This window comes from Prinia subflava, chromosome 2 (genome assembly GCF_021018805.1).
Source record: "Prinia subflava isolate CZ2003 ecotype Zambia chromosome 2, Cam_Psub_1.2, whole genome shotgun sequence".
NCBI classification, from domain to species: Eukaryota; Metazoa; Chordata; class Aves; order Passeriformes; family Cisticolidae; genus Prinia; species Prinia subflava.
Window position 1 is genome coordinate 67,229,426 of NC_086248.1, and position 27,628 is coordinate 67,257,053.

Below are 27,628 nucleotides of genomic sequence, written 5' to 3' on the forward strand. Positions count from 1 at the left end.
ATTCTCAGTTTCATTCCTCACCTTGTGAAAGCTCTGAATTTCTGTAGGAAGTGATTTGAAAGCATTCAGGTGAGAGACAATAGATCCGTGTCTGTATGGAATCCTGTGATGAGATTCACCCATTTTTCTTCCCACCAGGTTTGGAGGAGACCAGCCCGTGTACATCAATATTATTAGAGATCCTGTCAACCGATTCCTATCCAATTATTTTTTTCGACGTTTTGGAGACTGGAGAGGAGAACAGAATCACTTGATCCGTACCCCCAACATGAGGCAGGAGGAAAGATACCTGGTATGTTTAAATAAAAGGTTTTGATCACCAATTTCCCATCATTGCTATGTAATGCTGTTATTCAAACTGAATGTGTGAAAAGTGGGAGACAGAGGCACCTTCTGTCTTGTGTTTTTCCCGTCTTTTCTTGCCTGGTCCTTAGTTTGCTCAGCTTTACTATGTAGAGTGTTGCCTATGAATTCAGTTTGATCTTGAATAAGCTGACAGCAAATTCCAGATTTCCACCATTGAATTACGGTTCTTTCACTGAGGTGGATTTGCACTGCATAGTAATATAATAATTGTCCCTATATTTACCACTGTGAATATTCAGAGGCAAGTTTTTAGGTTCAGACTGTATCTGTAACTGTGCAGCCTCAGAGGAAAATTGAGAAACAGAACAATTCAGGGAGCTCAAGTGTCTCATGTTCTTGCTGCTAAGTTGTTTGTAATGTTCTTTACACCAGGGCTCTAATCTCAGTTCTTGCTTTGGTTTTGTTACCTTTTGTCTTTTTTGGGTTAAGATGATGGCAATAATGCTGAATCAGCTATTCATAATAAGCTTTAAATTTGTACAATTGCTGAACTGTTGTAACACCTGCCAGCTTTTGTTGCATACCAAAGTCCTGTGGCAGTAGGTGTTGAATGAATAATAAATAAGAAGGGAGATGGCTAGTTTGGTTTATATTTATCTCTTTTCATGTAAACAGACACCTCTCAAAAAAGGCAAAATGGTGGAATTACTTCTTGCCCTCTCTGTAATAGACATCCAGTCTGATTGGACTCAGACTTCAGGCATACTTGACTCTGCAGAGAGTTCAGTGAAACAGCAGTGGCAGGACAGCTTGATGGTCTGCTATGAAATGTTGCAGACCAGACATAATGTCAAAACAAGATATGTCTGTGGGTTTTGGAGAAGAAAGAGAGGATGTTTGTATGAGATTTTGAAGAGGCAGTAGAGTACATCATGTGTGATGAGCCATGGAGAACACAGCTCTGAACAACTGCCACACACCTTTCACCCCTAGCTGAAGTTAGATGAATCCAAGGAGGGCTGGGGTTTTTTTCTTTTGTGTTCTGTTGTTTGTTATGCAGAGCCCTGTGAACAGACAAGCTTGTACATTATGAGTAATTGAAGGGGGAGGTATCAGTGTAACTGTCTAATAGCCTTAAATTTAATGACACCTCATATGCAGGTATAAAGTGTGAAGGGTTTCTGATTTGCTGTGTGCCTAGAGATCCCAAAGAGGGTCCCTATGTCAACTCAGTGGGTCTTGACCTCCTGGTGTGCAGAGCTGGAAGGTTTTGCATGTGTGAATGTTGTGTGGGCATGGACTTAGGTTTCATCATCTCTGAATGGGACAAGAGGGTTGAGGAAATTAATGAGAGGTGGAGATTTTAGTACAAACTTTATAACACTACTACATTTTCTTTTTTTGAAATGTTGACTGAGTGGTAGAGTCTGTACTTTGAGTGCCTTCTCATTTGAAGTGCAGTGATTGGCGTCTCTTACGAGTGACTCTAAAACCTGGTATTACTTCGGTACTGACTGTGCAGCTTAAGACATGATATATATAGCCAGTGAAATCTTACTTCAAGCAGAACTGAAACGAATAGATCAGATTCATGTTGTCTTGGTTTAAAATCTAATGGAAATTACCTTGCATTTTCATTGGCATTGGTATGTTCTTTAAGAAGTTAATTATTTATATGCATATGCAGATATCTATGCATACACAGATCAGTACAAATGCTATAATGAGAAAGAAATAAAAAATATCTGACTAAGGTCAGTAATCATTTTGTTCAAATCACAGTTTTTTGATCTGAGGCGCCATTAGCATCCTTAATAAAAACTATTTTGGCATTTTCATTTTCTCTGTTGATAAGTCAATGTTAGAATCCTGTAAAAAAATTTGGAACCTGTTTTCCATCCCTTCTTGGCAGACTTTGGCAGTCACTTGCACTGCTCAGGGAGAATGACAGTAACATATAGGCCACTTGCCAGTGAAATTAATTTTCATGAAAGCCACTCATTCTGAATGTTCAGCATTTTTAATGCTTGAGCTATTCAACCACATCATATATTGCATGCCTGCATTTTAATCTTTTCCTCAGTGGTGCAAGAAAATCAGCTGGCATTTTTCTTAAAATTCAGGTATTGGGGATTTTGGAATTACAGCTTCAGAAATCTGCAAAATCAATTCTCAGATCTAGCTGTGAAGAAAGTAAGCAGCTGGTTTTACCTCTGAGCATTTGCCAGTATGCCACTTCAGCACAGGAGTGATGGGTGGCCTCATTGCAGATCTCATAGCTTTTGCAATTCTTCCTTAATATTCTTTTAAATGCAAAACTCGCCATGAAACATTACTCTTTCTTTACAGGGGACTATTTAAGGATAAACTTAGATTTAGCATATTAAATTGTTTCCACATTGATTGCAGTATTTAACCTAAGTTTTTTGGGACAAGGTGTGCCCTGACCATGAGCAGATACACAAAAGCAGCGGGAGAATATGAGCTTTTACTTTTTTTCTTCCATCATGCCTCAGATCAACAGCTGGGAAAACATGTAATTCCTGGTTGATCCATAACACTGAGCTCATGCTGGAGTACTTGAGAAGTCTTGTGTTGGTAGCAGTTATAGAGTTAAGAAAGGGACTGGAGAAGCTGTATATATTACCTTTGTGTTTTACCAGAAGAGACACGTTTGCAGGCAAAAGATATGTATCTGGAAACTGGTCTTAGAGGCTAATTGTGCTTTTATCAACCATTATGTTCTTGGCTTCCCATGTCTTGTAAGGTGGTGTGGGCAACTGGGAACCCTTCCAGGCCATTCTGGCATCTTCATCAGCAGCTGCCAGCACTGGCCATCTCCCTTCAAAAGCTGAGGGCAGCATCCTCAAACTGCGGTGTGAAGGTGTGGGAGCTCAGCTGCTCTAGAAAGCAGGCACTTAAGGGAGGAAAAGCATTTTAAGGACAGGTTTTGTGTCTGATGAACTCCAGGTTATGATGCCCTTGATGGAAACATTCCCTCCCCTCAATTCTGATCCTTAAGAAAAAAAAGGAATTGAAAAAAACTCAAACTACCTTGAAGTCTTGTAATACCTTGTGTGCTTTTTTTTAACATTAAAAATCTGAGCTGTAGGCATTGCAAAGGTCAGAGACAGAAATTTCTGCCACTCACTGATCATTTGAAATTTTCTCTGAATAGAGCTTCAGGCTTTGCCTTTGTTCCAGGAAACACAACCATTCATTCAGGAGTCAGATAATTTGTTCTAAACATTTTGGTAAATGTTTGTGTTTACCAAAATTTAATTGAAAGTCAGGATAGAAAACAAGCCTTTTATACATGAGTCAAATACAGCAGAGGCAGCTGCTGCAATGTGGGACTTTTTACCCAGCTCCGCCAACTCCTTGCCCTGACCTGGCACTTTCACTGCTGGAGTGAGTTATTGTTAGTCACCTGAAGAAATCACTTCCAAGCTTCCCCAAAATAAACAGTGGCAGCGTGGTAGTGTGGAGTATGGCAGAGAGGTAATTAATGGTGAGCACCTTGAGTCAAGTCTCAAGCACACTGATGTGACTGTCAGCCCTACATTATGGTCCTCTAAGATGAGATAAATTCACAAAAGTTAATTTAAATTTGTTGTAGTTAATGTGTTTTAGGTTGAACTAATGTTCTTAGAGTACATAGGCTTCAATAAAGCTAGCAAACCCTTGTTGGTGCAGCTCTAAGTGCTGCAGGTACCAAGCAAACGAAAAATATACATGAGATGCAATTTATTTCAGGGCTTGGAAGTGCAGAAGGTAGGAAGCACCCCTGATGAAAAAAGACTACTATTAATATTTTAAGGCTTTATATTAATTTTTTTTTCTTCCAGAAGTTTGTTTGTAATTATCTAATATTTGTTACAGCTTCAGTTTGAGACATCAACTATAAAAAGGCATGGATAGCATTTTCATGTTTTTTTGTTTCTTGGTAAAACTTTGATCTAAGACTACTAAGGCTGAATGAGTGTGTGGAGCAGCATGGGCTGTGTGTTGTTGCCTGAATTACAGGAAATCTTGGTTACATGGGATTCTGATCTCTGTTAGGCTCATGAATACCATGGCTCCTAGCTCACTCGAGTAAAAGATTTCTGAGCTAATGTATCAGAAGTGAGAATTTTTGTATTCAAAAAAATCATTCAGTAAGATAAGAACTTGTCACCTTCCTATAGGATGTTTCTAATTTTCATTATAATTATCAGTTACATTTGCACGACATCTCTGGGTGGCTCTGCATAGTTTTTCAACTTCATCTCTGAAAATAAATATGCTTTTCTCAGCAAAAATTAAAAATATTCTAACAATATTCAGCCTCATTTATGTTAAACATTACTCACGCAAGGGATCCCATAAAGGAGCATCTGTTCTTTTGTCTTTTGAATGAAATGTTAAAACAATAGTTAAAAGTATATTAGGATTACTGCAAAGGAGGGAAGTAAAATTCAAATGATGACAGGGAACTTTCACATCAAATTTCTTATAATTAAGAAAAAAGCATTCCTTTTGCAAAGTTAGCTTTTATGGCTAAATTCTTAAACTAATGTTGTTTAGGTTATTTCATAAATTTCAAACAAAGTAATGGAAAAAAGTGAATGGATAAAACTTCACAGAACATTTTTTTAATCCTGAATCTTGAGAGTTTCCTTTTGTTTTCCATGGTTTTCATTAATATAAGAATATACACTAAATAGATTTAGCTGGTTTTATTATTAATATCCTCAAATTTCTATCTACAATGAAAAATATTCTTTTACCAATTATACTATTTCATTATTACAATTACATTATTTCCTGTGTCTATCTGCATAATACCGTGCATGTACCATAATACCATACACACAATTACGTTATGAATTGTCATCAGTAGTTGTCATCGTTGACTTCATGACTTCAGATGAGTTTCTTCAAGCTTTTCAGTTGCCAGAGACGTGGCCTCCAGGAGAGACCGTGGTATGGAGCCCACGTCTTCATCTTCTGACGGTCACTCTCACGAGTGTTTCTCTGTTAAAAAAGGCCGAGAGAGAGCTGTCTGCCCGCAGATGTGGTGCAGTGAGGGAGCAGAGGTTCATGACTCTGATTTTCCTGTTGAGTATCTCACAAGAGGGACCACAAGTGTCTGTTGGTTGAACCTGGGAAATTGCGGAGAGGCTCTGATAACTTGGTTAACATTGTTTAGACTGGAATTCTGAGCATGCAGAGGTTAGAGTTATTTGCCTTTGTCTGTGCAGTGCATACCAGATATTGGGGAGCTAAAGATGTAAATTAAAAGAACGTTTTTCACTTCGTGTGTTCCGAGCTGTAGTTCAGAGGCCAGACATTGTGTGCACTGTGTTTTCCCTGCCATCCCCTGCAGGCACAGCAGCCCTTTCGCTGCCTGTGCTGGACACGGTGCCGAGGTGCTTTGAGTTGGTCACTGGACGTGCTGCAGTGCAGCGCTGCAGCTGCAGCTCTGCTTTGGGGCTCGCACGGTAGCACCAATCCCTGCGGCTGGGAGAGCACTGCTGAAGCACAGCCACCTGTCAGCTGACCCAATTAGAACAGTTTGCTGCTTCTTCCCTCTAATGACTGCTTTTAATAGTCTCCAGCTGTTCCTCTTGCTGCATTACCTCTTCACAGCAAAATGTCTGGCCCGTTTTTGCAGTTCTTCATCTATTGTGTGTGCTCTAAAGCACCATTTTCCCCCTTTAGAGTCTCCCATTTTGTATTAATAATTTATTGAACCACAAAGTTAACGATAACTCAGACCTCAGCTGGAGGAGGGACTGAATAAACAACTTATAAAACATAATATTAAAGGAGATATTTTAATAGCTGACGTTTACTTTTCAGTAACTAATTTACAGACCAATATTTTTTTAATGTTCCCCTGTGGAGTTTGCATCCCAAACATTGCAGCATTATGCATTTATACAAAAGCAAGAAAAATATTCCTTCCTAGTCTGTTTTCATTAAGTAGTCTGAGTCAATTGCACATAGCAAATATGCAATATAGCATTGGTTAAGATTGAAACACTAAAATCCATGTAGTTCACAATGCATACTTATATTCATAGAAGATGTAAGATTAATACCATGCTTTTATTTTAATTATATCATTCTGTAGTGCCATTCTCCTTTTTGTGGAGACAGGATACAGGATAGCAACAATATATTGTTTCAGAATGTAAAAAGGTGAGGGTTTTTCCTTGCAGTGTTGTAGTGGTCTGAAAATTTTTGGCTGGTGCAGATTTTAAGGAACTGCACAATCTTATTTAAATGTAACATTATTACAGGGTCTTACCATATACTGTGTTTCAGAAGTGCTTTTTAAGACATTTGTATATGTAAGAACTTAGGATCTTTTTTTAAAGGGCCTTGCCGTATTAAATTTAAAATGATGAATCTTAAAGTTCTTTATTTGTGCCATTCTGAGCGTGCATACAGGACAGCTCTTGATGTTCTCTCTTGTGTTGGTTTTTTGGGATTCATGTGTTGTGGGAGCTTGGGGAAATAGCAGTCTGAGTCAATTGCACATGCTCTATAGGAAGATCCTGTTTGTAGAGTGGAAAATCCCAACTACAGAACAAAGATTCTAATATACTGATGCCAGATTTTAAGGCCACGTAAACTGTATAAGAGAAGAGTGTATGTCTGTGTTATATTTTCAGGAGATATATTTTTGGATCATTGAACAAGAACAGAAAAGAGCATTCTTGTGCAGCCCAGGGACAAAAGCCAGCCTTGCCTTCAGTGAAGGCAGGAAAGCAGTTTGCAGGGGATAATCTTATGTCCTTCAGAAACTGATGGACTCTGACAAGCCTTTTGCAGGGTTAGGAGTGAGATCTTCTGTATGTGTTGGGTGGTTCTACCATAGCATCTGCTTGGTTCCCAGTAGCAGTCAAAAAAGGCAAACCAAAAGCAATAGAGAGCAATACAGAGAACTTCATTGTATGTAAATCTCCAGTGTGTCTGTGCTTGACTACTTTGATTTGACATTTGTGACCTCCTGTCCTAGGGTATTTCCTCCCAAATTTTCCCTAAACCAGGACACCTCCCATTTCCAAAATGGGATTGAAAGAACCGGAAAACACTCACAAATGAGAAGGAGCAATGATGAAATAATTTCCATATGAGGAATGACAAAGGTTAGGGCTCTTCAAATGAGGAAGAAATAAACAAGGGAAAGGATTTGGGAAGACAGATTTTTGGGAGGCATGAAAAAGTGGCCTCAAGGATGATTGTTTTGAGCTGTTTTAGTGTAAGACTAACAGAACATTACAATTGGAATAGGTAGTTGCTGGATCCATTAAAAAAATAGAAAGATGCGGGAATTTGACCAACATGTAATTAAGATGTGGAAATCCTTGCCTGGTCATTGTTGTGAATAAGTTTAGATGTATTCAAAAAGGAAATATGTAAGGAAACATTTCTTTACAGAAGGAGTGGTCAAGCACTGGAACAGGCTTCTTAAAGAGGTGGTCAATGCCCAAGGCTTGTCAACGTTTGAGTGATTTGTACAACGCCCTTAACAACACGCTATAACATTCGGTCTGCCCTGATTAGGTCAGGCAGTTGGGATAGATGATCCTTGTAGGACTAGATCATCCTTGTAGATGATCCTTGTAGGACTAGATCATCCTTGTAGATGATCCTCCTAGATCCTTGTCAGTCCCTTCCAACTGAATATTCTGTATTAAAAAATGCAACTATATAGACCTCAAGGGCTGTTAATTACCAAAGCAACACCTCTTCATCAGAAAATATCCGAAGCCTCAGGGGTACCCAGAAGAAGGTCTTGTGTGTTTGGGAAATGTTCCTCATAGCCAGTAGTGATTTTCTGAAATTGGTTTCTGCTCTGGGTGACTCAAAAGCAAACTTTATAATTACATGCTTACAAGTGTATTCTAATACTAGGTGATTTATATAAGGTAGTTACAGTTATAGACATCTCCAGTTGAATGTGTTGTTTCTTGACTTTAAAATAGTTGAATGTTCTTGGGTATATGCCATAGTGGCTAAGACTATGTTGTCTTACATCTCTGCCAGTCAAATTATTTTTTGTAAGTTCCAAACTGATGCTGAAGCTATTAACTGTTAACACTGTCGTGACTATTCTCAAATTTATCGTTAAAAGCTATGATACATTTAAAGTATGAACTGCAACCACAATTTTACATTGTGCACTGTAATAGTAGGGCTACCAGAAGAGAAGATGTAAATATCCTTAAAATAGCGGGATAAAACATTTCTTTCAGTGCATGCTTTTCAGAAATGTGAATTCTCTTTGTTTTGATATTTCAGTATGGGTGAATTTCAGGTGTTTGATAATTTTTGTAAGCCACAAGTTGAGTATTTGCATTTTCAATTCTCATGTACTTTGTTAATGTGAAAGTAACAGGAAGACACATCTAGGCAGAAAACACATGATTCCCAATAAGGGATGGCTTAACAATGATAATTAGCTGACAAATAAGTATTTCACATGAATGAAAACAAGAGGATCTGTGTGTGCTATGAATATTATCTTCAGTGCATAGTCTAGCATTTTCGGCATTATGAACCCAAAAGCAGTGTTTAATAGTCATTAAGTAAAGCTAATTATTGATTGATACTTCGTTTGTCTTAAGTTGGAATACAATGTTTTTTAAAACTGGAATGTTTTATCGTCCAGAAAAAAAAGAATCCTTTCAATTTCTGTTAGTGCAAATTTTAAAGTAATTATTTTTCAAGTTACAGTTTGTACATGGCATAAATAAGAGACCTGAGGCATTGACCAGCAAATAGTCTGTATTAAATATAAGATGTGATCATATGTATGTGTGTGTATACGTGTGTGGTTAGGAGTAGGAGTCAGACTTTTTGAAACGATGTTTAATTAACAGTTTTTTTGAAGACTTGTCTAATAAAATCATGGTAGCTGCCTCTAGAAAACCATGCTATAAAACCTCCTAAGTACACTCCTTGCTAGGAGCAGGCCTGTTTTCTTTTCCTTGTTGCGTTATGCTTTAACCATGTTAAATGAAAACTCTTTTATTGGCAGTAGGATGGGGAAGGAAACTGCAGAACCTTTTACTCCTCCTGACAGAGGAAGGGCACAGACAGCCCTCCTCTTACTGCCAGCATATTGAATATATTCAGGCTGTGGCATGATAATGTAATTTCAAGCAGTCAGATACTCACTTCACTCTGTAGGTGTCAAAACCTGCAGGAACTGACAACCCATGAAAATAAAACTGAATTTATTAGCCTGTTTTATTCCTTGTCTGTCATTCTCCTTCCTCTTTCCTTTTTGTGATTTATACCTAAGTTTTCTGGCTGTCATAGCTGCCAGCAAAGTGAAATAAGCAGTGATCCTGATCTCTAGAACTTCCTAGCTAAAGCAAAGCTGAAGCTTTGAGGTGGTGCAAGGAGAGTGCAGGGCGGTAGAATTAGGAGAACTGCCTGCCCGTGGTGCGTGGCTGACATGATGAGGGATAGGCATGTCTTTATACAAGCATCCAAAGCTGTCCTGAGCCTTAGGTGTTTGTTGACAACAAAATATTTTCCTATCGTGTAATTTTTTGGTGGTGGCAAGGACTCTTCTGTTGACTGCAGGATTGCTGGGTTGCACTTGTGAATTCTGTGTTTTTAAGACTGAAGTAGTTTATGTTGAAACCATACAGAAGCAGAGATGGCATTTTGTGGAAAAAAGGGACATCATTGCCCAGACATACTCAAGATGTAGTTTATTCTACTTTTTCTGATGTTTTTAAGGTTTATTATACCCTGCAGAGTAAAATCCTGTGCCTTATCCTGGTCCTAGCTCACCGGGACCCCAGGGCATGCTGGAGCACTGTGTGCCAGCTGCTTTCTGGTTGGCACCAAGGCTCATGTCTGTGGAGCCAGGGCACACGTGGGGTGCCTGAATATCCTATGGGACACAACTGGGCTGCTTGTCCCACTGGGGAGAGGTGGCAGGTTCTTCCCAGCCAGCCCACCCAGCAGGGAAAGAACCCTTAGGAGAACAGTGAAGATGAAGGACAGAGGTGCAAATTTAGGTTTTGTTTCTGTCTCATTACAGAATGAATAGATCTGAACTGGGGAATAGTCTGCCTAAAAATCACGTGCCATCTGTTTATTCTTGCTTTGTTTTCCTCAGTAAGCTCCTATGAGTGTTTGTGTTTCTCCAAAAACAACCAAATGCCGTAGGTTTGTGTTGGCAGATGGAATGTAATGTTCTCTCTGGTTGCTTGGCCCTGCCTGGCAAGTGGCTGCCGCTCCCCTCTCCGCTCCCCTCTCCGCTCCCCTCTCCGCTCCCCTCTCCGCTCCCCTCTCCGCTGATTTCCTTTTTCCTAAAGACTTTCTTTGCAAGAATGGATTGTGTTGAGAGGTTCTCAGCATACTAGTAGCTTCTGTTGGAGTAATAGTTTTAGTTCAGAGGCTCCCTTCTCATTTTTAACTGAAGAAATATGAAAGGATGGGGAACTTCAGACAATGAGGTGACAGATTGGATTCTTTGCCAGACAGATAAGTAACTGCAATCAAAAGAGTGGGCAAGTTTTGCTGCTTAGTGCAATGGAAGGACTAATGGCTTCTGTTCCCTGATACAAGGACGGATTCAAATCACATGCTCTGAGGCATCTTGGCCCTTTAATGAACTGGAAACCCAATAGAAATAACCCAAGACATCTGAGAGACACTGATGGTCAGAGGGAGTCCTTCAGAAAGCTGATTGCTTCAGCTTTTTTGTGGTGGATTTTAATCAAATTCAAAAGCAAAAGTAAAAGAAATTGTTCATAACTTGATGAGAGAATATTGCCAGGAGAAAATGTGAGGGAACAGAGTGTGATGAACCGTAAAACTGTAATTGTTGTCACTAAGTTGAGGTTCAGGGCATTTGGCCATTTTTTTCGTTAATGATCAGTCAAGTAAAGAAGGGTACGGCTGCCAGGAAATAATTTTTATTGTCTTTCTTGTAATTTGACATTATTTAAAGAAAGAAATGTGGGGCAAAAAAAGCCCCAAGAAACAGGCATCAGCTGTTTCAAATGTGTTCTTGGTTTTTTGCCTTAAGATGGCTATTTGAAGTTGAAGTATTTTTCAAAAATACATGTCCCTCACCAGTTTGCTGATGATATTATATGGTTGTGAGTTATCACAGGGATGATGGGTGCATGTCTTGAATGAAATGGTAATTCCATCTTTCAGGATAAGCAGCAGACCTGCTCTGTCAGCTGAGAAAATACATTCCCTGTGTAACAAGGTGTGAAATTCTCCTTTGAAGTAAAAGCAGTGTTCACTTTTTCTGGCTATTATTCCAAGCACTGCTTTCTTTTTTTTTTTTTTTTTTTTCTTGTTTGCTAGAATTTTCAAAGCTTCTCTATCCCTTGTAAATATAGTTGCTTTACAGAAAATCAAAATCAAACTGTCTAAAAACCCCAAGAAAGGGTGTTAAGCTGATCGCTTTTTGTTCTGGACTCTGGAAAATGGATTGCCATTGTTTCAGCAAAGCTGGCTACTGCTTAAATATTAGTGAGTTATTGAAACACAGTCTAGTCAGGTTACCTTGAACACAGATTTTTCCTATGAACTCTGATCCAAGCAAAGCCAGCCACTATTCATAACGGAGCTTGTCAAGAGTAATTTCCTTTTTCTTGGGGAAAAATCCACTAACTGGTGGCAAATATGAAACTTTCCATGGTGAAGATGGATTGTTAAATGAGATTGTTTTCTTCAAAATTAATTTTCTGTTCCCTTTGAAAGGAAAAAAGAAAACTCAAGTGTTCATCAGTGGCTGAAGGAAAATAAAGTTTCTTCAGAATATAATCCAAAGAGATTGTCTTTGATAGAAAGGGGGAGGGGAAGCATGTTTTACATGGCTTTTCCTCTTCCTAACAGATTTATTAACCTTCATGATTTTGTACTTGATCCTGTTGCTTGCTGAGCCTTTTGAAGCCATATCACCTGAGATGAGGGTATTGAGACATTCTGGGTTTCTGGTGTAAGGAGGAAAGTATGGTTTTGTTTTTCATAGTCGTAGAAAATAATTTCAGCAGATGACTGAAGATTAAAAAAGTTTAAAAAAATGCAAATAGGAACATTATATATGCCTCTGAACCTTGTAATTTTAGGAGGTTTTTAATACTTGGTGTTGTCAGTGTAGTGATAGTCTTGTCAAACTGAAAAGTTGAATCAATATGTTCCGTTTTGTGTCTGCTATTCCGAATGGCAGTGCTATGAATAATGCAAAGTATTAGTAATTTTCCAGAAAAGCATTAGAACTGTTCAGCAAGGGTAAGATTTTTAACTAGGGAAGTTAGATAGGGCCAACAAAGCAGAAACCATCTCCAGTTGTAGCAGCAGGGAACTCACATGCAGCAGCAGTATGATTTTCTTCTCAGCTCTGCAGCTCCTTTTGCATTTTAGCCCTGAGAGATGAAGGGAGAGATTCCAAGTCAGTCAACACTAGGCAGAAGACTAGTAAGAAGATAAAATTAGCCCACAACTCAAACTTCTAGCTGTTTTCTCACCATTCAACTGCCATTTGTGTTTAAGTGCCACCACAAGTGGGGTAGGTAAAGGGGACATAAAAGACATTTAGACCTTGGCACTATGAGGAACTTTTTTCTTTAAAGTTAGTACTGTGGTTTAAACAAAAATCTAACTTTAAAAATTTTATAATGTGTACTGTATGATGAATCATATATTTTCTCTTTCTTAGTTCACAGGTCAGCAGCAGGTTTCTTTTCCTTTTTTGCTGGAGATCGTACTTGGTGTGACTGGATTATGTCAGGGACATATCAGGAGCTGTTGGATACAGCTTCTCTCCCTTCAACTTCAGCAAAAGGGAATTGTGTAACTGGAATTCGTGACAGCAGATAGTGTAAGCTATAACTGAGAAGTATGTTGAAATAAAATATGCATTAGCTAGCAAGTGCTTGTTTTCTTAAGTGAAAATTTTGCTACATGTGCAGATTAGGAGAAACTTAATTTTTTAAAATCATTTCTTTCCTGATGCCTGCAATATTTTTTTTCAATTTGTGGGGCATATCTTTCCTTCTCCATCTCTTCACTCTTCTGTTTTTAAGATTTATATCGCAGAAAGTAAACATTTTCCTCCCCAATTCTTGTCAGATGAAGTCCTATTAAAAAAAATTGAATCATCTCTTTTGTTTGTTTTACCTCGGTCCTGTTGGGATGTAGGAAAGCAATAATACCTAATGCTCATTGATTATGATATTAATTTCCTTTCAGCCTATGGATTTCTTTTTTCCAATTATATATTTAGTATACAGAACTCTGACATTTCTAATAAGCCTCTTTTAAACTTTCATATTGTTTAAACCATTTTTGTGGACCTCTGCTGAAAACAATGTGTAATGCTAGCTTCAAGTTGTTGAGGCATTCTTAGAACTTAAATGTGTTTCTGTTAATATAAGCATTTTTGAGGTTTGGGCTAAAATCTGCTGAGTATAATTTCTGTGTATCCATTCAGGCTTTAAAGGAATGGGAATGTTTGACCTAGGAAAGAAAATGGGAGAAAAATGTGAACTACAGAAATGTGTCACTGTTAAAATAGGCTTTTCTGTATTGTAGGAAATGTGATATTCTGAAACATTTAAATTCCTTGGTACCTGTGCAGATGATATTGTGTTATATGTGGAAGTGTGAACTTCGTGCATTAGGCCCTTCAGCTTACCAACAGACATTGCTGCCATATGTGTGTTTAATAGCCCTTGACAGATCTCTCTTCTATAAATGTATAATTTCTATTTTGTTATTGCTGTTGCTATTCTTTCGATGATCTGGGTTTTTCTTTTTGAATCCAGTTATATCCTTGACATCCAGAGTATCCTCTTGTAAGGATTTATAGTTTTTAATGCCAAATGTCTTTCAGCATTGTAGAGTCCTTCTGTATCTCCTGGAGGTCAGATTTTTTATCTGCTCCCATTAATGTTCCCTGAAAAATTTGCTACTTCACTGTTAACCTTTCTTTGTTATTCTCAAAAGTTGTCTCAGCAAGATGCTGTGCAACCTTACCCAATGTCTCATTTCACCAAGAAAACCAGCTATTTTATTCCTGTCTTTAGCTTTCTATCCCTTAATCATCCCATCTTCTCTTCCCCTCCCCCCCCCCTTTTTTTTTTTTACTGGGAACAGAGGATGTTTATCACATCTTTAGTGACTGGATTAAAGACCTGTTGCAAGATAGAGAGGCTTTTCTGCTGTAGCTGGTTCTTCGCCTTGCTGATTGTGTTCTTCATTACAGTGTTGTCTAATACTAGCTAGGTTCTGGAAATCTTCTGTTTATTTTGTCCATTTTTTTCTAAAGTGTCTTTGACAGTCACTTCAGTTCAAGACTGTTTTTCCTGACTTGTGCACTTTCTAGAGAGCCCTTTTCTGTATGTGAACAACCTGATGTAGTGGAAAGTGTCCCTGCAGGGTGGTTGGAGCTAGATGCTCTTCAGCTTCCTTTCCAATCCAAACCATTCTATGACTCTGTCATGTCCTGTGGTTTTTCTCATTACATGATTTTTCATTCTGCATAATCTGATCGTGCATATTGCTGCTCAATTGTGAGCAGGACTTGCTGTTAATACAGGTCACGGAGTCTAGTATTACAGTGAACTTGGCTGAACATTGATGCTTTTAACATTAAAAGAGTGGTGTATTAGAGAGGTGATGATCCACTGTGTTACATGATGATTTCCTGTGTATCTCCTCCAGTTTGGTTTTTTTTTAATGTTTTAGCACAAGTGGTTTCTGGCATAGAGCATTTCAAGGTAAACAAAAGATGCTGGGTTCCAGAAATGTGAAATGATTCCTTAATTCCCTTCATGACTACCTTGTTCAGTGAGAGTTTACTAAGACACTGGCAGGGTCTTTTCTGTTTTACTGAAAAAACCTAAGTTAAAAACTGTTCTGCTTAAAGACTTCTGAAAAATTGAAGAGTCCAGAAGATGGTCTTAAAAATAAATTGCTATAGGAAAATATAAATCCTCAGGTGAATAAAAGTGTGCTATGAAGCAGATGTCCTGCAGCTATTCCTTGAGTTCACGGAGATCAAGACAAAGCAGTTTTCTGAATGACATTAGGGTGGTTTTGTATCAGATACTAGTAAAGGTTTCCTGACAGTAGAGTAGGAGCAGTAAAGCATTGCTACGAATTAGAGTGGATATAAACTTTGTTTTTTTAACAGATTGGACAAATAGTAACCTAGGATAGATAAACTTGCTTCTCCTTTAGGAAAGGTTGGGCTAAAATACTTCTCAACAACATGAGTCTTCTGTAGCAGCCTTTCTTGCTGGGACAGGAGCAGCCATGGCTGCCCTGCATTGCCAGCTGTGGTGAGACCACCCTACCAGGAGCACCCTCACCCACCCATCTCTGTCCACTGTCAGCTCCAGGCTGAGGCTGTTGCCTGTCAGAAATTAACTTTGACTGTGCTCTAGAACTATCTTTCATGAGCATAAATTGCTGGATATATTTGTTGATTTATGCAAAGCATTTGACACTGTCCCACTCAACGTTCTCATCTCTAAACTGGAGAGATGTGGATTTGATGGATGGATTAGTTGGTCGTTAAGGAATTGGCTGGATGGTCACACTCAGAGTTGCAGTCAGTGGCTCAGTGTCCAAGTGGAGACCAGTGGCAAGTGGTATTCCTTGGGGTCAGTATTGGGACTGGCACCGTTTGACATCTTTGTTGGTGTCACTGAAAGTGGGATCGAGCACACCCCCAGCAAGTCTGCTGATGACACCGAGCTGTGTGGTGTGGTTGACACACTGGAGGGAAGAGATGCTATCCAGAGGCACCTGGACAAGCTCAAGAAGGGGACCCTTGTGAACTTCAAGTTCAACAAGGCCAAGTACAAGGTCCTGCACCTGAGTCAAGGCAACACCTCTGTATCAGTACAGGCTGGGGCTTGAACAGATGGAGAGCAGCCCTGGGGAGGAGGAGGAGGATTTGGGGGTGCTGGTAGATCAGAGGCTAGACATGAGCCAAATGTGCACCTACAGCCCAGAAAGCCAATTGTATCCTGCACTGCACCAAAAGCAGTGTGGCCAGCAGGTCAAGGGAAGTGAGACTGGGTAGGGCTTTGATGGACATCAAAGTGGAAGGGTGTTCCTGCCTTGCCAGGGAGTTTGGAACAAGGGGATCTTAAGGTCTCTTCCAGCCCAAACTATTCTATGAATTGCTGCTTTTGTCATAGGCATCAATTTGCTAGAGTCCACGTGCCCTCCATTAGGGAGGGCTGAAAAGTCCTTGAGGTGGTGGGTATTTCCTACTTGGCATTTGCAAAATTGAATATATGCCATCCCTAATTGGTTTTATTAAAGCTCGTCACCCAAGCAGACAAATTTTCCAGGTTGTTTTTTGAAGAAGTGTTAGTAAACAGAATTGCAGATGTACTGTCTCCCTGCTGTTAGTTGCCAGTGGGATTCATTCTTGATTACCATATAATGATCTTCATTTTTGGACTTCCCTGGATCTGTGCCCTCTGTAACAGGATGGTTATTTAATGCTTACACACTGCTTCCAGCTGGCAGCCGCTCACCCTGGTTTTGGCAATTTCTTTCGATTTTTTAAAAATCTATTTCCCATACTGGTTTGAGGTGAAAAATACAAGAGCAATAGAAAAGAATTATATGATGAGGTATCTGCTTACAACTATGAAGCGATTCCATTCTTACTGGTAAAACTTATCATTGACAAATTACTAACATGATTTCTGATCACAGAAAAGGGAAAAATATAGTCACCTATGTATTTTGTTGATGTTGTACATAATTTGAAGTTAGAAAATAGTGATGTACAAATGTATGTCGTGTTTGTCATATCTAAATAATAGCAGTGTGGGCATAGTTCACTTTTACTATGTCAATGCCCGCAAAATTTGTACATGAATGAATAACTTATGTCTGCACTTAATGAAAATGTAGATGGTTAATAGAAGATGCTGTTGTGTTAGCTGCCGCTTCACTTGTTAAGATGCCAAAAAGAAAAGCTTAATACATTGTTGGCTGAAAAGTCAGGCAAGTTAGCCCAGGCAAAAGAGTCCAGGCAAATTAGCCCAGGCAAAATAAAGTGGGAATTAAACTTGGCAGCCTATTTACTTATGTGGTGGGGGGGGCAGGAAAGTAAAAATATGCATTTTGCCAGAAGAAATTGGAAAGTCAATTCAAAGAAACCCCAGAATTATCCTCTACAAAAATATACTGAGTTTGCACAGCAAGCTTTTGGTAGCAGTGGTGAGGGACTGCGGGGCAGAGGGGCTACAGGGGTGGCTTCTGTGAGAAGCTGCCAGAAACTTCTGCCATGTCCAGTGGAGCCAATGCCAGCCAACTCTGTGATGGGTCCACAGCTGGCCAAAGTTGAGTTCTTCAGTGATGATGGTAGTGCCTCTGGGATAATCTGTTTAAGAGGGGAAAGAAGTTTCTGCACAGGAGTAATTGCAGCTGGAGAAGAGTGCACTATATGAGGGGAACAGCTCTGCAGACACTGAGGTCGATGCAGAAGGAGGGGGAGGAGGTGTTACAGCAGAGCTGAGATCACCCTGCAGCCCATGGAGATCACAGTGAAGCAGGGATCCACCTGCAGTCCATGGAGGACCCCAGACAATAGAGGGTGGATGCCCAAGGGAGGCTGTAAAAGAAGTTCATGTAGTGACTGAAGCCATCCACTGTGGCCTGTGTCGCCCTGTGCAGCTGGAGTGCTGTGGTAGCATTAACGTGAGCCAGCCTTGTGTTCATCCTTCTGGTAGAGGACCAGAACGCAGTGGAGGAGGAACAGAAAAGGGTTTCTGTTGCTCTTTGGGCTGACCAAGCCTCACAGAAGTGAGGCTATCACAGCTGGTGCAGGGGGACGTCTGGGGACTGAAACCCTGCTTTTTAGGGTTAGCTGGATCTGCTCTGCCATCTTGTGGAGCTTCTCCCCAAGATGTCCACTGGTCACTCTGCAGCCTGCCACTGGTGTCCCAATAAACTTGTCCAGCTTGCTGTCATCTCCAGAGGAAAATCATCCCACACAGTTTGGCACAGTCCACCCCACCTGGCAGCCCACCTTGGAGGGCCTCAGTACCACAGCAGCACAAGGATGGGAAACATTTGGCTTTGTCTATGTTGGCAATGCTGATTTGGGAAGCAGGGCCCAGCACCTGCCCACCCCCCAGCAATCTGCTGCCAGTGCTGTTGGCATAGATGCACAGATACCAGATATATTTGAAAAAAAGAAGTCGTCTTGCTCTAGTCCAGCTCTAGTTATCCAAATACTTGATTGAAATTGAATAGAAACATTAAATATCACCTGGTGAAGTAAAACTCTCTCTAACTAGGGTTAAAAATGTGTTGCATTGCATCTTGTGTTTCATTAAAATGTGTAAGTAATTTGTGCTCCTGAATAAGATTTACTAAGTTGTGTTACATTTATACTTGGAAGCCTTCATGCCAACGATAATTTGACTTTTCAGTCCTTCTGCAGCCTTCCAAAGTAGGAAGTTGTGCTTTTCCTTCTTTCATGCCGTATTTGTACTCACCAGCCCTTTTCTGAGACATCACGTTTACATTTTGTTTCCAAGCACTCTAAGGCCACCCAGAGCTCCCTAGCTGGGGCCAGAGAAGTTTGGGAGTTGTGTTGGGGATTTTTTAGCGTGGCTGTGTTTAGTTCATATGGTGAGACGTCCTCAGGATGTAATGGTCAGTTTGACCTCTTTACAAACACCAACTATGTGAGAAAACACTTCACAAGCTGCCAGAGGATTCTCGGTGGCTCTCAGGAGAGTGGAAGAATTTTCCTTGGCTGGCAACAATGAGGACTAGACTGCACTGCTGACTGTGGTGGTGTATGAAGAACAGCCTTGTAAGCAGGAGAGGTCACTGTAGACTGGGCTCAGTCACTGGTTTTCCACATCATTTTATTTTATTTCCTTTTATAAAAACTTGAAATTTAGGTTGCTGCTGACACACCTCCACACCTCCACCCTTCGGACTGAAGGAGCATGGGCTGTGAGCAAGGTCTCCTGGTTTCACAGAAGTTGTGGTATCTCACAGGGACAGGGCATAGAAAGAGGATGTGTATTTTTGTTTTGATTGTGAGAGAAAGGATATTTTTGTGGTTTTCCATAGATGAACAGATGGAAATGGAATGGAAATTATTTGCAATGCATGAGTGTATTTGAGTTATGATTCCTTATTTTAAATTATCAGGGCTACTAATATTTGTAATGCATCCTGAGCACAATGTGGTGTTTCTGTAATTTTTCGTTGAGATACTGATAATTAAAAAATAGGGAATGCCTTGAAACCAAAATTTTTTTTTTTTTTTTTGGCATTCCCTCTATTGCATAAAAAACAAGCTACTATTTTTGTAGTACTCTTAGGAATCTGAATTAGGAAGAAAAAAGTTCTCAAATCTTGTGTTACATCTTTTTGTATATGGTACAGTACAAGTTTGTCATAAGACATGAACCTCAGTAAATTGCTTATTGCTCTACAAAAGAACACTTAAAAGTTTGCTCTTTTTGTGATGGCATTAAAATTCTCTAAGGAATTTTGTAGCCCTTCACTCTCTACAGCTACCTGAAAGGAGTTTTGATGAGGAGGAAATTAAAGGATGATGGGCAATGTCCCTCAGTTGCATCAGGAGGTTCAGATTAGATGTTAGAAAAACAAAAGTTCACTGAAAGAGGTATTAGACATTGGAATAATGAAATGGGAAATGATGGAGTCACCATCTCTGGAAACGTTCGAGAGGCATCTGGGTGTGGCACTTGGAGATTTGGTTTAGGGGTGGTTATGGTGGTGCTGGGTTAACTGTTGAACTAGATGATCTTGAAGGTTTCTTCCAAACGTCGTGACTCAATGATTCTATGAAATATTTTCAATCAGGTGCTGACTTCCTCTTATAGCACATATGAGCTCACTATGGCAAGTTAAATAGTTTATCACTATTTCTCATAAAAACATTAAAAATGCACCTTTGATATATTTCTGATAGATCAGTAGACTGACTCATTGACAGATTAAAGGATTAAGTCATGTTGTGATTTCTGTTTCAAGGACAGTTTTACAGAAGAAGGAAGCAGAAATTACCAGTTTTATTTTTCAGACAAAATTGTTACATGAGTAGAAAAATACAGTACTATTTAAAAGAAAGACAGTTTCTGTTGTTACTTGGAGCCTCAGGGCTGATTCCCAGGCCTCCCACTGCCCTGTTGAAGACACAAGCCCAGTGGGATGTGAATGATATGAATTGTAGCCAGGAGCTGAGGAATAAAGTAAAATACTGCTTTCTTTATTGTGAAAAGTTATGATCAAAGTAGCTCTGTGTGTTTCCTTCTGTATCTTTCCAGGCTGTGTTAAAATAATTTTTTACAAGGCTCCTCCAGTGATTTAAATGAGCAAGGCTGTGATGTGTCACCTTGCAAATTTGTCTCACATAGAAACATTTCTGCCCTGAACGATCTGTGTTCTGCTGAGAAAGCATGTTCTTACTGGGAGATGTGGGTCAGTTAATGTTGCTTAGGATAGCAGAGTAACACTGCCTAGAATAATGGCGTTTCACCTTGGCTTTCCATGCTCAGAAAAAAACAAATTCCTGAGTGCCACTAGCACAAAAAAGCATCTTCCTGTAGGTGTGTTTAAGTTTTGTAATGACTAGCACACCCCAGGCTGACCTTTCTTTCACTCGCTTTTTGGCTGAAAACTGATTTCACGTCTCATGGAGTGAGCAGGTACTGCAAATGCACAAGGACACTCCAGCAGCTGGAATACAGATCACAGCAGTGGTGGTAAACAAAGCCTGGGAAGGGGCAGTTCTTCTGCTGTGGCAAAAGCCTGGTGCTTCTGGTGTCAGGAAGGTGAAGTGCATGTCCTTGTCTGGCAAAAGATTGTAGGTTTGTATGAAAGCTCACCTGGCATGTATCTTAAACCTTGAGTTATCAACAAGGAGTGGAGAAGACTGGATTTAGAGCCAGCCTGGTGGTTTCAGTAATCCTACATCTGTTTACCCTAAAAAGGACTCTGAAAATCTCCTTTTGAGTTAGTATCAGCTGTATACTTTTTAAAGCTGCAGGATTTTCCACATGAATTTACATTGCTTTTATTGTACAGATATTTCTCTGGCCATGTGAATCAAATACTGTTTTCACAATTAGAAGAAGGTCCTGGTTACGCTCTTGTGTTGGGTATTGATACTCATCTCAGGGAACATTTTCTGACTCACAATATTCTTTATTCTTGCAAACAAATGCTATGTTTCTCTGTTGGGAGCTAATGTCCATTCGCCTTTGTATGAGAGTGAGAGAAGAGAGAATGGTCTTAGTTGGGTGTTGCTACAGGTTTCTAAGTCTTATGTAGGTAATCTACCCACCCTCCATCTAATCTGTCTATCAAGTGCAAGCCAGATTGGACATAATTTAAAGTCTTTTCAGGGCAATATTTCAGATTTTTTAAAAACCAAGCAATTTATTAATTCGTTGCAGGTCTTCAGATTCTTATGAAAGCAAAAAATGTATATCACTGAAAACATCTCTGGTGGTCTCTATAGTAAAAGCACAATAAGCCTTTAAAGAAGTGCAATTTGTAATTCATGTTAAAAAACCCTATTGGGATAAGAGAAACACATAGCTTGTGCAATCCACATCCACAGTAAGATTTCTCAGTAATCATAGCATGGAGAATGGAGGGCTGGTTAGCTTCAGCTCAGAGCCTTTAATGTCAAAATTCAGGTCTTGACCATAAATCTTCTGGTATGTATTTAAGGCAAGCCCTGAATGTACTGTGGGGAGCAGGGGAAATGGATTGTTTGTATCCCAGCTGGCAATTTTTATGTTGTTTTCTTTAATGGTTCCTCACCATGTGATTTACTTCCTAGCCCAGGGTCTTCTGGTGTGCTTGTAAAGTTGGATTCACATAACTGTGAGACAGAATAGGAATCAGAAATGTGCTTTGAAAGGCTTACAGCCCCAAATGGGGCTCTAATGAAGTTAGGTGAGAGGACTGAAGGTCTGGGAAGAGCTTTTCTCTGATGAGGCCTCAGGTGCTGTGGCTGGAGGCCTGGACCCTGCCCTTCCCTGGGAGAGCAGAGGATGTTGTCCATGTCTTCCATGCTGCCAAACACATCGTCTTGTGGAATGTTGTCTATCACATTTTATTTACTTGATAAAATATGGGGGGTTTTAGTTGTTGGTTTGGTATTGATATGTGTAGTACCTATAGCATTGTGAGAGCACATATCTAAATAACAACGAAGATTGATTCTGCAAAGGTGAGAGCTCTCCATCCTCGCTTTTGTTGTCTCACCCATTTTTTGCCCTTTCTGTCTGTGGAGTGGGTGTGTCTGCTTGCAGAGTAAGGCCGTGTCAGATTAGATAAGGATGATGGAATTCAATCCCACGTGTTTATTATTGTGCTGGAGTAAAGCTATAAATGGAATACAGTTCCTCAGGGTTCAGTAGCTGTGCCTAGTCTTTGAAAAATGATAAATAGCTTCTAATTAGATGAATGATATTTCATCAAAATGATTAATACTTTCTAATAATCCCTTTTCTCAGTAGCCTTTGCACAGTTCAGTTCTGAAAATCTGAGAAATTTACAGAATGGTTACCAAAAGTGATGTATGTTCTAATATTGAGTGAGATGTAGAAATTACAGCTTATATTTCTTCATTCCAGTCATTTAATGCAGCAGAACTAAAAAAAAATAAGAAGGGGACAGGTAACAATTGTTGTCTCAATTTTATTTATTGTGGCTACTTCAGGTTTCCTCCAGGGTGTATTTAGAGGAAAGAAGGGCCTGAAAATAATCTTCTGAATATTTTAAACGTTACACAGTATGAAAGTTGATTAATGTGTCCGACTTTGACTCATACAGTAATCTCAGTATAATAATTGTGGGATTTGCAGGAAGGAGGAAAAAATTCCTTTGTGCATTCTAGGACAAAGTAACTTCTTGTTTCCATTGCTGATATTAAGAAGTAGATAAATGGACCCATGGATGACTTCTAAGATATTTGTTATAGCCTCAGCATAATTCTTTGACCCTGAGATGACTATAAAAAAAATGAGATGAAGAAAACAGTTGTTAATAGAGAAAGGAAAATACAGTATTTTTTTTTAAATACAGTTTTGTTTTGTTTTTTTTCTTTCGTCTCCCACAGGACATTAATGTATGTATCCTTGAAAACTATCCTGAATGTTCTAATCCCAAGTTATTTTACATCATACCATATTTCTGTGGACAGCATCCAAGATGCAGGTAAATATATGCAAGGTATTTCAATTTGTTCAGCAATAGCTATTGCCAACATTTTGTCAGAAATTGATAATAAAGAGGTGACATTATTTGAAGTACAAGAGAAAAATGAAAGTACAAGGAATGTAGCACTGTATGTGGTAACTGCATGCATATATTTTGAAGTAAGGAGGGCACTGCAAATGTAGCACTATTCTTCCTTCTTAATTTATAGCATGAATAATTCATCAAATATGAATGTACTTATGTAGATTTTTTTTCCTGGGATACTCCTTTTATCTGCACTGTAATTTTGTAATATATGTTTTTGATTTGCTCAGATGCTTGTATCAGGTCTATATGAGGAATACAGGTTTCTGTGTCCATGTATGAAACCGTATTCATGCTTAAAACTGTAAAATGCAGCCTTGTACTGCTTTAATTGTGCTACCTCATTTTTAACATGTGTGCCATTCTAATATTGCTGTATTACTGATACTGTAATAAATTCTTAATGCAATAATATTGGAATAATTTTAAATACTTTCTTGATTTTAAATACTTTTGTTGGTAACAAATGTTCTTCATTAGGTGCATTCAACTTGAAGATATTCTGTTTCTGTATTATTCAGCCATCTCCATAATGAAACAACTACACACTTTCCAGAATTGCTTTCAAAATCTATACTTCTTGTAATAACAAGTGAAAATGTGTTACTTCTTCTGTCTTAATCTCTGTCTATGTTGTAAAATCGTGCCTTTTTTTTTTTTTTTGCTTAAGTGAAGTTATGTATAAGAAACAAAACAGATGAATGACTTCATTTTCATTACAAAACAGGCTAATGACTTCATTTTCATTACACCTTTTTTTTTTTTTAACATATTTTGGCCTTACTTGCAAATGCTTATGATTGCACATTTAACCTGCATGCATGAGTAATCCCATTAACAACAGTCACACGCCTGAATACTTTCACAAAACATCTCTGTGAGGTTCCCAAGCAGTATACTGAAGTACTGTTTTGTACCTTGTTGTAGATTTGGATCCTGTCATGCCCTTGCACTTCCTTCAGCTACTTCTTAGTCTGATAAGGAGCTGCAAACAGGAGGCTCATAGTGTTTGTTAGGACACTTTGCTTTTCCAGAAAACGGATCAGTGCATAAAACGTGGTAGAGCGTGAAAAACCTGCTACAAGTCTGCTCTAGTAGGAGAGCAAAGTAGTAAGCTTTTCTACATGACACAGAAAGAGCTTCAGACAAATGCTAAATTCACTGTGGCATAGGGTCCACAATAACCTAATGAAGTCAGGGGTGTGATTTACAGCCACTCCCAGCCAGTGTGCACAACTGATTTCCTTTATCTTGGGACATGGCATTATATCCCGTGTCAGTATGAATGATGGCTGCTGCTCCCAGAACATAACCAATATGAATTATTTTAAGGGATTTAGTATTCATATGGTTGTCCAACTACATTGTGCTTTTGTGAAACAGAGAAGTGTAAAGATGTTGTGAAGTCCTGCCAGTTTCTCCCCCTGGGAGAAAAGATAGAAGAACCCTAAACTGTTTTTCAAAACCAGTATTAGTCACAGCAAAGAAAATGCAAATCCTTTAGCTAAGCTGCAGGGTAACCAGGGATAATCACAGGGTAAGGGAAGCTCCTGGAGACTTTGGCAAATGTTAAAATGAAGGACAAGGTGTAAAATGGTGGTGTCCTGCATAGGATTTGCCAAGTAACAGCAAGCAGTGGTTGGTCCTAGCTGTTCTCCTGACGCAGTTCGGGGACACCACCACCCCTCAGCACCTTCCAACACCAAGGGCAGTCATTCCTCCCATCAGATGGGTTGTGCTTCCAAGCTGAAATACCAAAGTTCACAAGTTTGAGCTTATAAACAACTTGGCAAAAGATATCTCCAGAATGGAGTACTTTCACACAGTGATTAGCCTCCTTTTAATGTGATCCTGTTTTTACATGCCAATCCAATTTTAGATGTTGCGTGGAAAAGGTCAGTAAGCTACTTGGGTTTGGTGGGGGGGTCTTTTTTGTTCTAAGTATAGCACTGAATATTTTTTTTATTCACTTGTGTTCTTAGCTTGAATTTGAGAAGTAAATGCATATTTAAACTTTTCTTTTTTCCTCCTCTGTCTTCCCCCATCAATTTCATACAGGGAGCCTGGTGAGTGGGCCCTTGAAAGAGCAAAACTGAACGTTAATGAAAATTTTCTGCTTGTGGGCATTCTGGAGGAGTTGGAGGATGTGCTGCTTTTACTAGAAAGATTCTTACCTCATTATTTCAAGGATGTGCTTAGCATCTACAAAAATCCAGGTAACTTTTTCCATTAAAAAGCTATTTTTACAGAAACTTAAGCTAAATCTGCATGGCGTGTGTTTCTTTCTTGTTCAGTCAATGAAGATGTTTATCTCCCTGTTAGGGAGCAGATTTGGTGATAACAAAAGGTCACATTTTATCACACTTTTATCTTTAATGTTACTGTATGGTTTTCTTTCCTTGCAAGAACTTATTGCTCAGTGATCTTTCCATATGCCAGAAAGCTTCCCATTTTCCACTGGAGTGGCTTCTTTTTCTTTTAATTGTGTCAAACTCAATTCTCAGATAATACTGTCAATATATTGTCAAAATGGTGTCAGCAATATGTACTTAAATAAACCTTCAAGAAATAGTTTGGAGAGCTGGACACTTTGGACATTGTCCAGGAGCAGGTTATTTATTTTCCCTCAGTCTCACCTATGAGTTGAAATGAAATGAACCTTCAGTTGAGCTGAGTTTAGGTAAAATACAAATAAGAATGTGCATTTACATCACTTCCAATACAAAGCATGCTGAGGAAAAAGAGTTAGGAGTCTGGAGTAGAGAAATAAAAATTGAGAGCCCTCAGTCTACCCCTTATTTGTGCCCCATGGTCAGTCTGAAAGGGTTCTCTACATCAATCCATCCTTCCAACACTTATTTATTGCTGACTTCTTTAAAAGGCACTCTTGGGTCCTATGCCTAAAAATAAATGTGATGCTTCTGGAGGGCTGTGCATGTCATTCCAGCAGAATTGAGGTCTTGCATACATTTGACAGGCCCATCAACACTGTGTGCACCAAGCAGGGGTGACACTTCCCTTCTTGCTCTGTGATTTGGTTGCTTTTGTGTCAGTGTGAAATGCCTACAGCCATTAATATGTGTGTTTTGTACCAAGCTGTATATTCAAAGCACATGGAACAAAGATGGAATTTGGTTTGTAATGCATGCAGCTGATGGCTGCCTTCTGACTGAGAGCAGCTATTACAGAAGTCAGTCACTTTGGAGACATTATGGGTTTCTGGCCATAACCGGGATTTATGTGTGGCTGCCCACCAAACCTTCTTCTGAGGTGCACCTTTGGAAATTCTGTATTTAGCTGTGATACGGGTTCTAGGGAAAGGATGGCATTCCTTCTCTGAACATGCTTGTCATTGTCTGCTTGCAATCAGGCAGTTAAGGCAGCTCTGTGGAAGGGTGGGAGTGTCACTTTATGGTGCCACGTCCAGCCATAGAGCGATTTTGCTTAGTAACAGACATAAGGAGAGCATTGGACTGGCATAAGAGCAGCCCACTTTGGGATCAGGTATTTCCCTGGTCTTTATAATTAAAAATTTAAAATACCTATGTTTGTAGTATGTGGAAGTCATCCTAAAGGCTTGCACAAGTTGGTCTCAAAGGTCTCCCCATAGGCATGTTAGACAAAAGGCAGGGGGATCAAGGATATGCTCTCTCTGCCATGAGAGTTTTGTTTGAATTTATATGACTTCTACAGCTGTTCTGTGCACCATGTATTTTCACTTTTTACTGTGGGTGAAGCTAATAAGCAGCATGCAGGGTTTTGATTTTCATCAGGGTGCCCCAGAAATTGTCAGGGGGGAAATAAGCAATCTGCCAGAATCATTAAGTGCTGGGTAATCTTTCTCCTCGCTGTGTATTTTCCAGTATCTGCAGGAAATTTGATCTCCTGTTATAGGACAGAGATTTCCTCTGGGAATTCTTGTGAAAGATGGGTCTTGTGCCATGTCTAAAGATTCACCACTTTCTGTCAATATTCCCTAGGTGGATTAAACCTTTATTTTATCTTT

At 39.4% G+C, this 27,628-nt stretch overlaps 1 protein-coding gene across 1 annotated transcript in view; it reads left to right on the forward strand.

Moving 5' to 3' along the window:
• UST (uronyl 2-sulfotransferase) overlaps window positions 1-27,628 on the forward strand; it is a 151,193-nt gene that overhangs the window by 93,874 nt on the left and 29,691 nt on the right. The window contains exons 5-7 of the mRNA XM_063390366.1: window positions 139-292; window positions 23,438-23,535; window positions 25,681-25,838. Coding sequence (XP_063246436.1) covers window positions 139-292; window positions 23,438-23,535; window positions 25,681-25,838 — 410 coding nt within the window. The remainder of the gene's footprint in view (window positions 1-138; window positions 293-23,437; window positions 23,536-25,680; window positions 25,839-27,628) is intronic.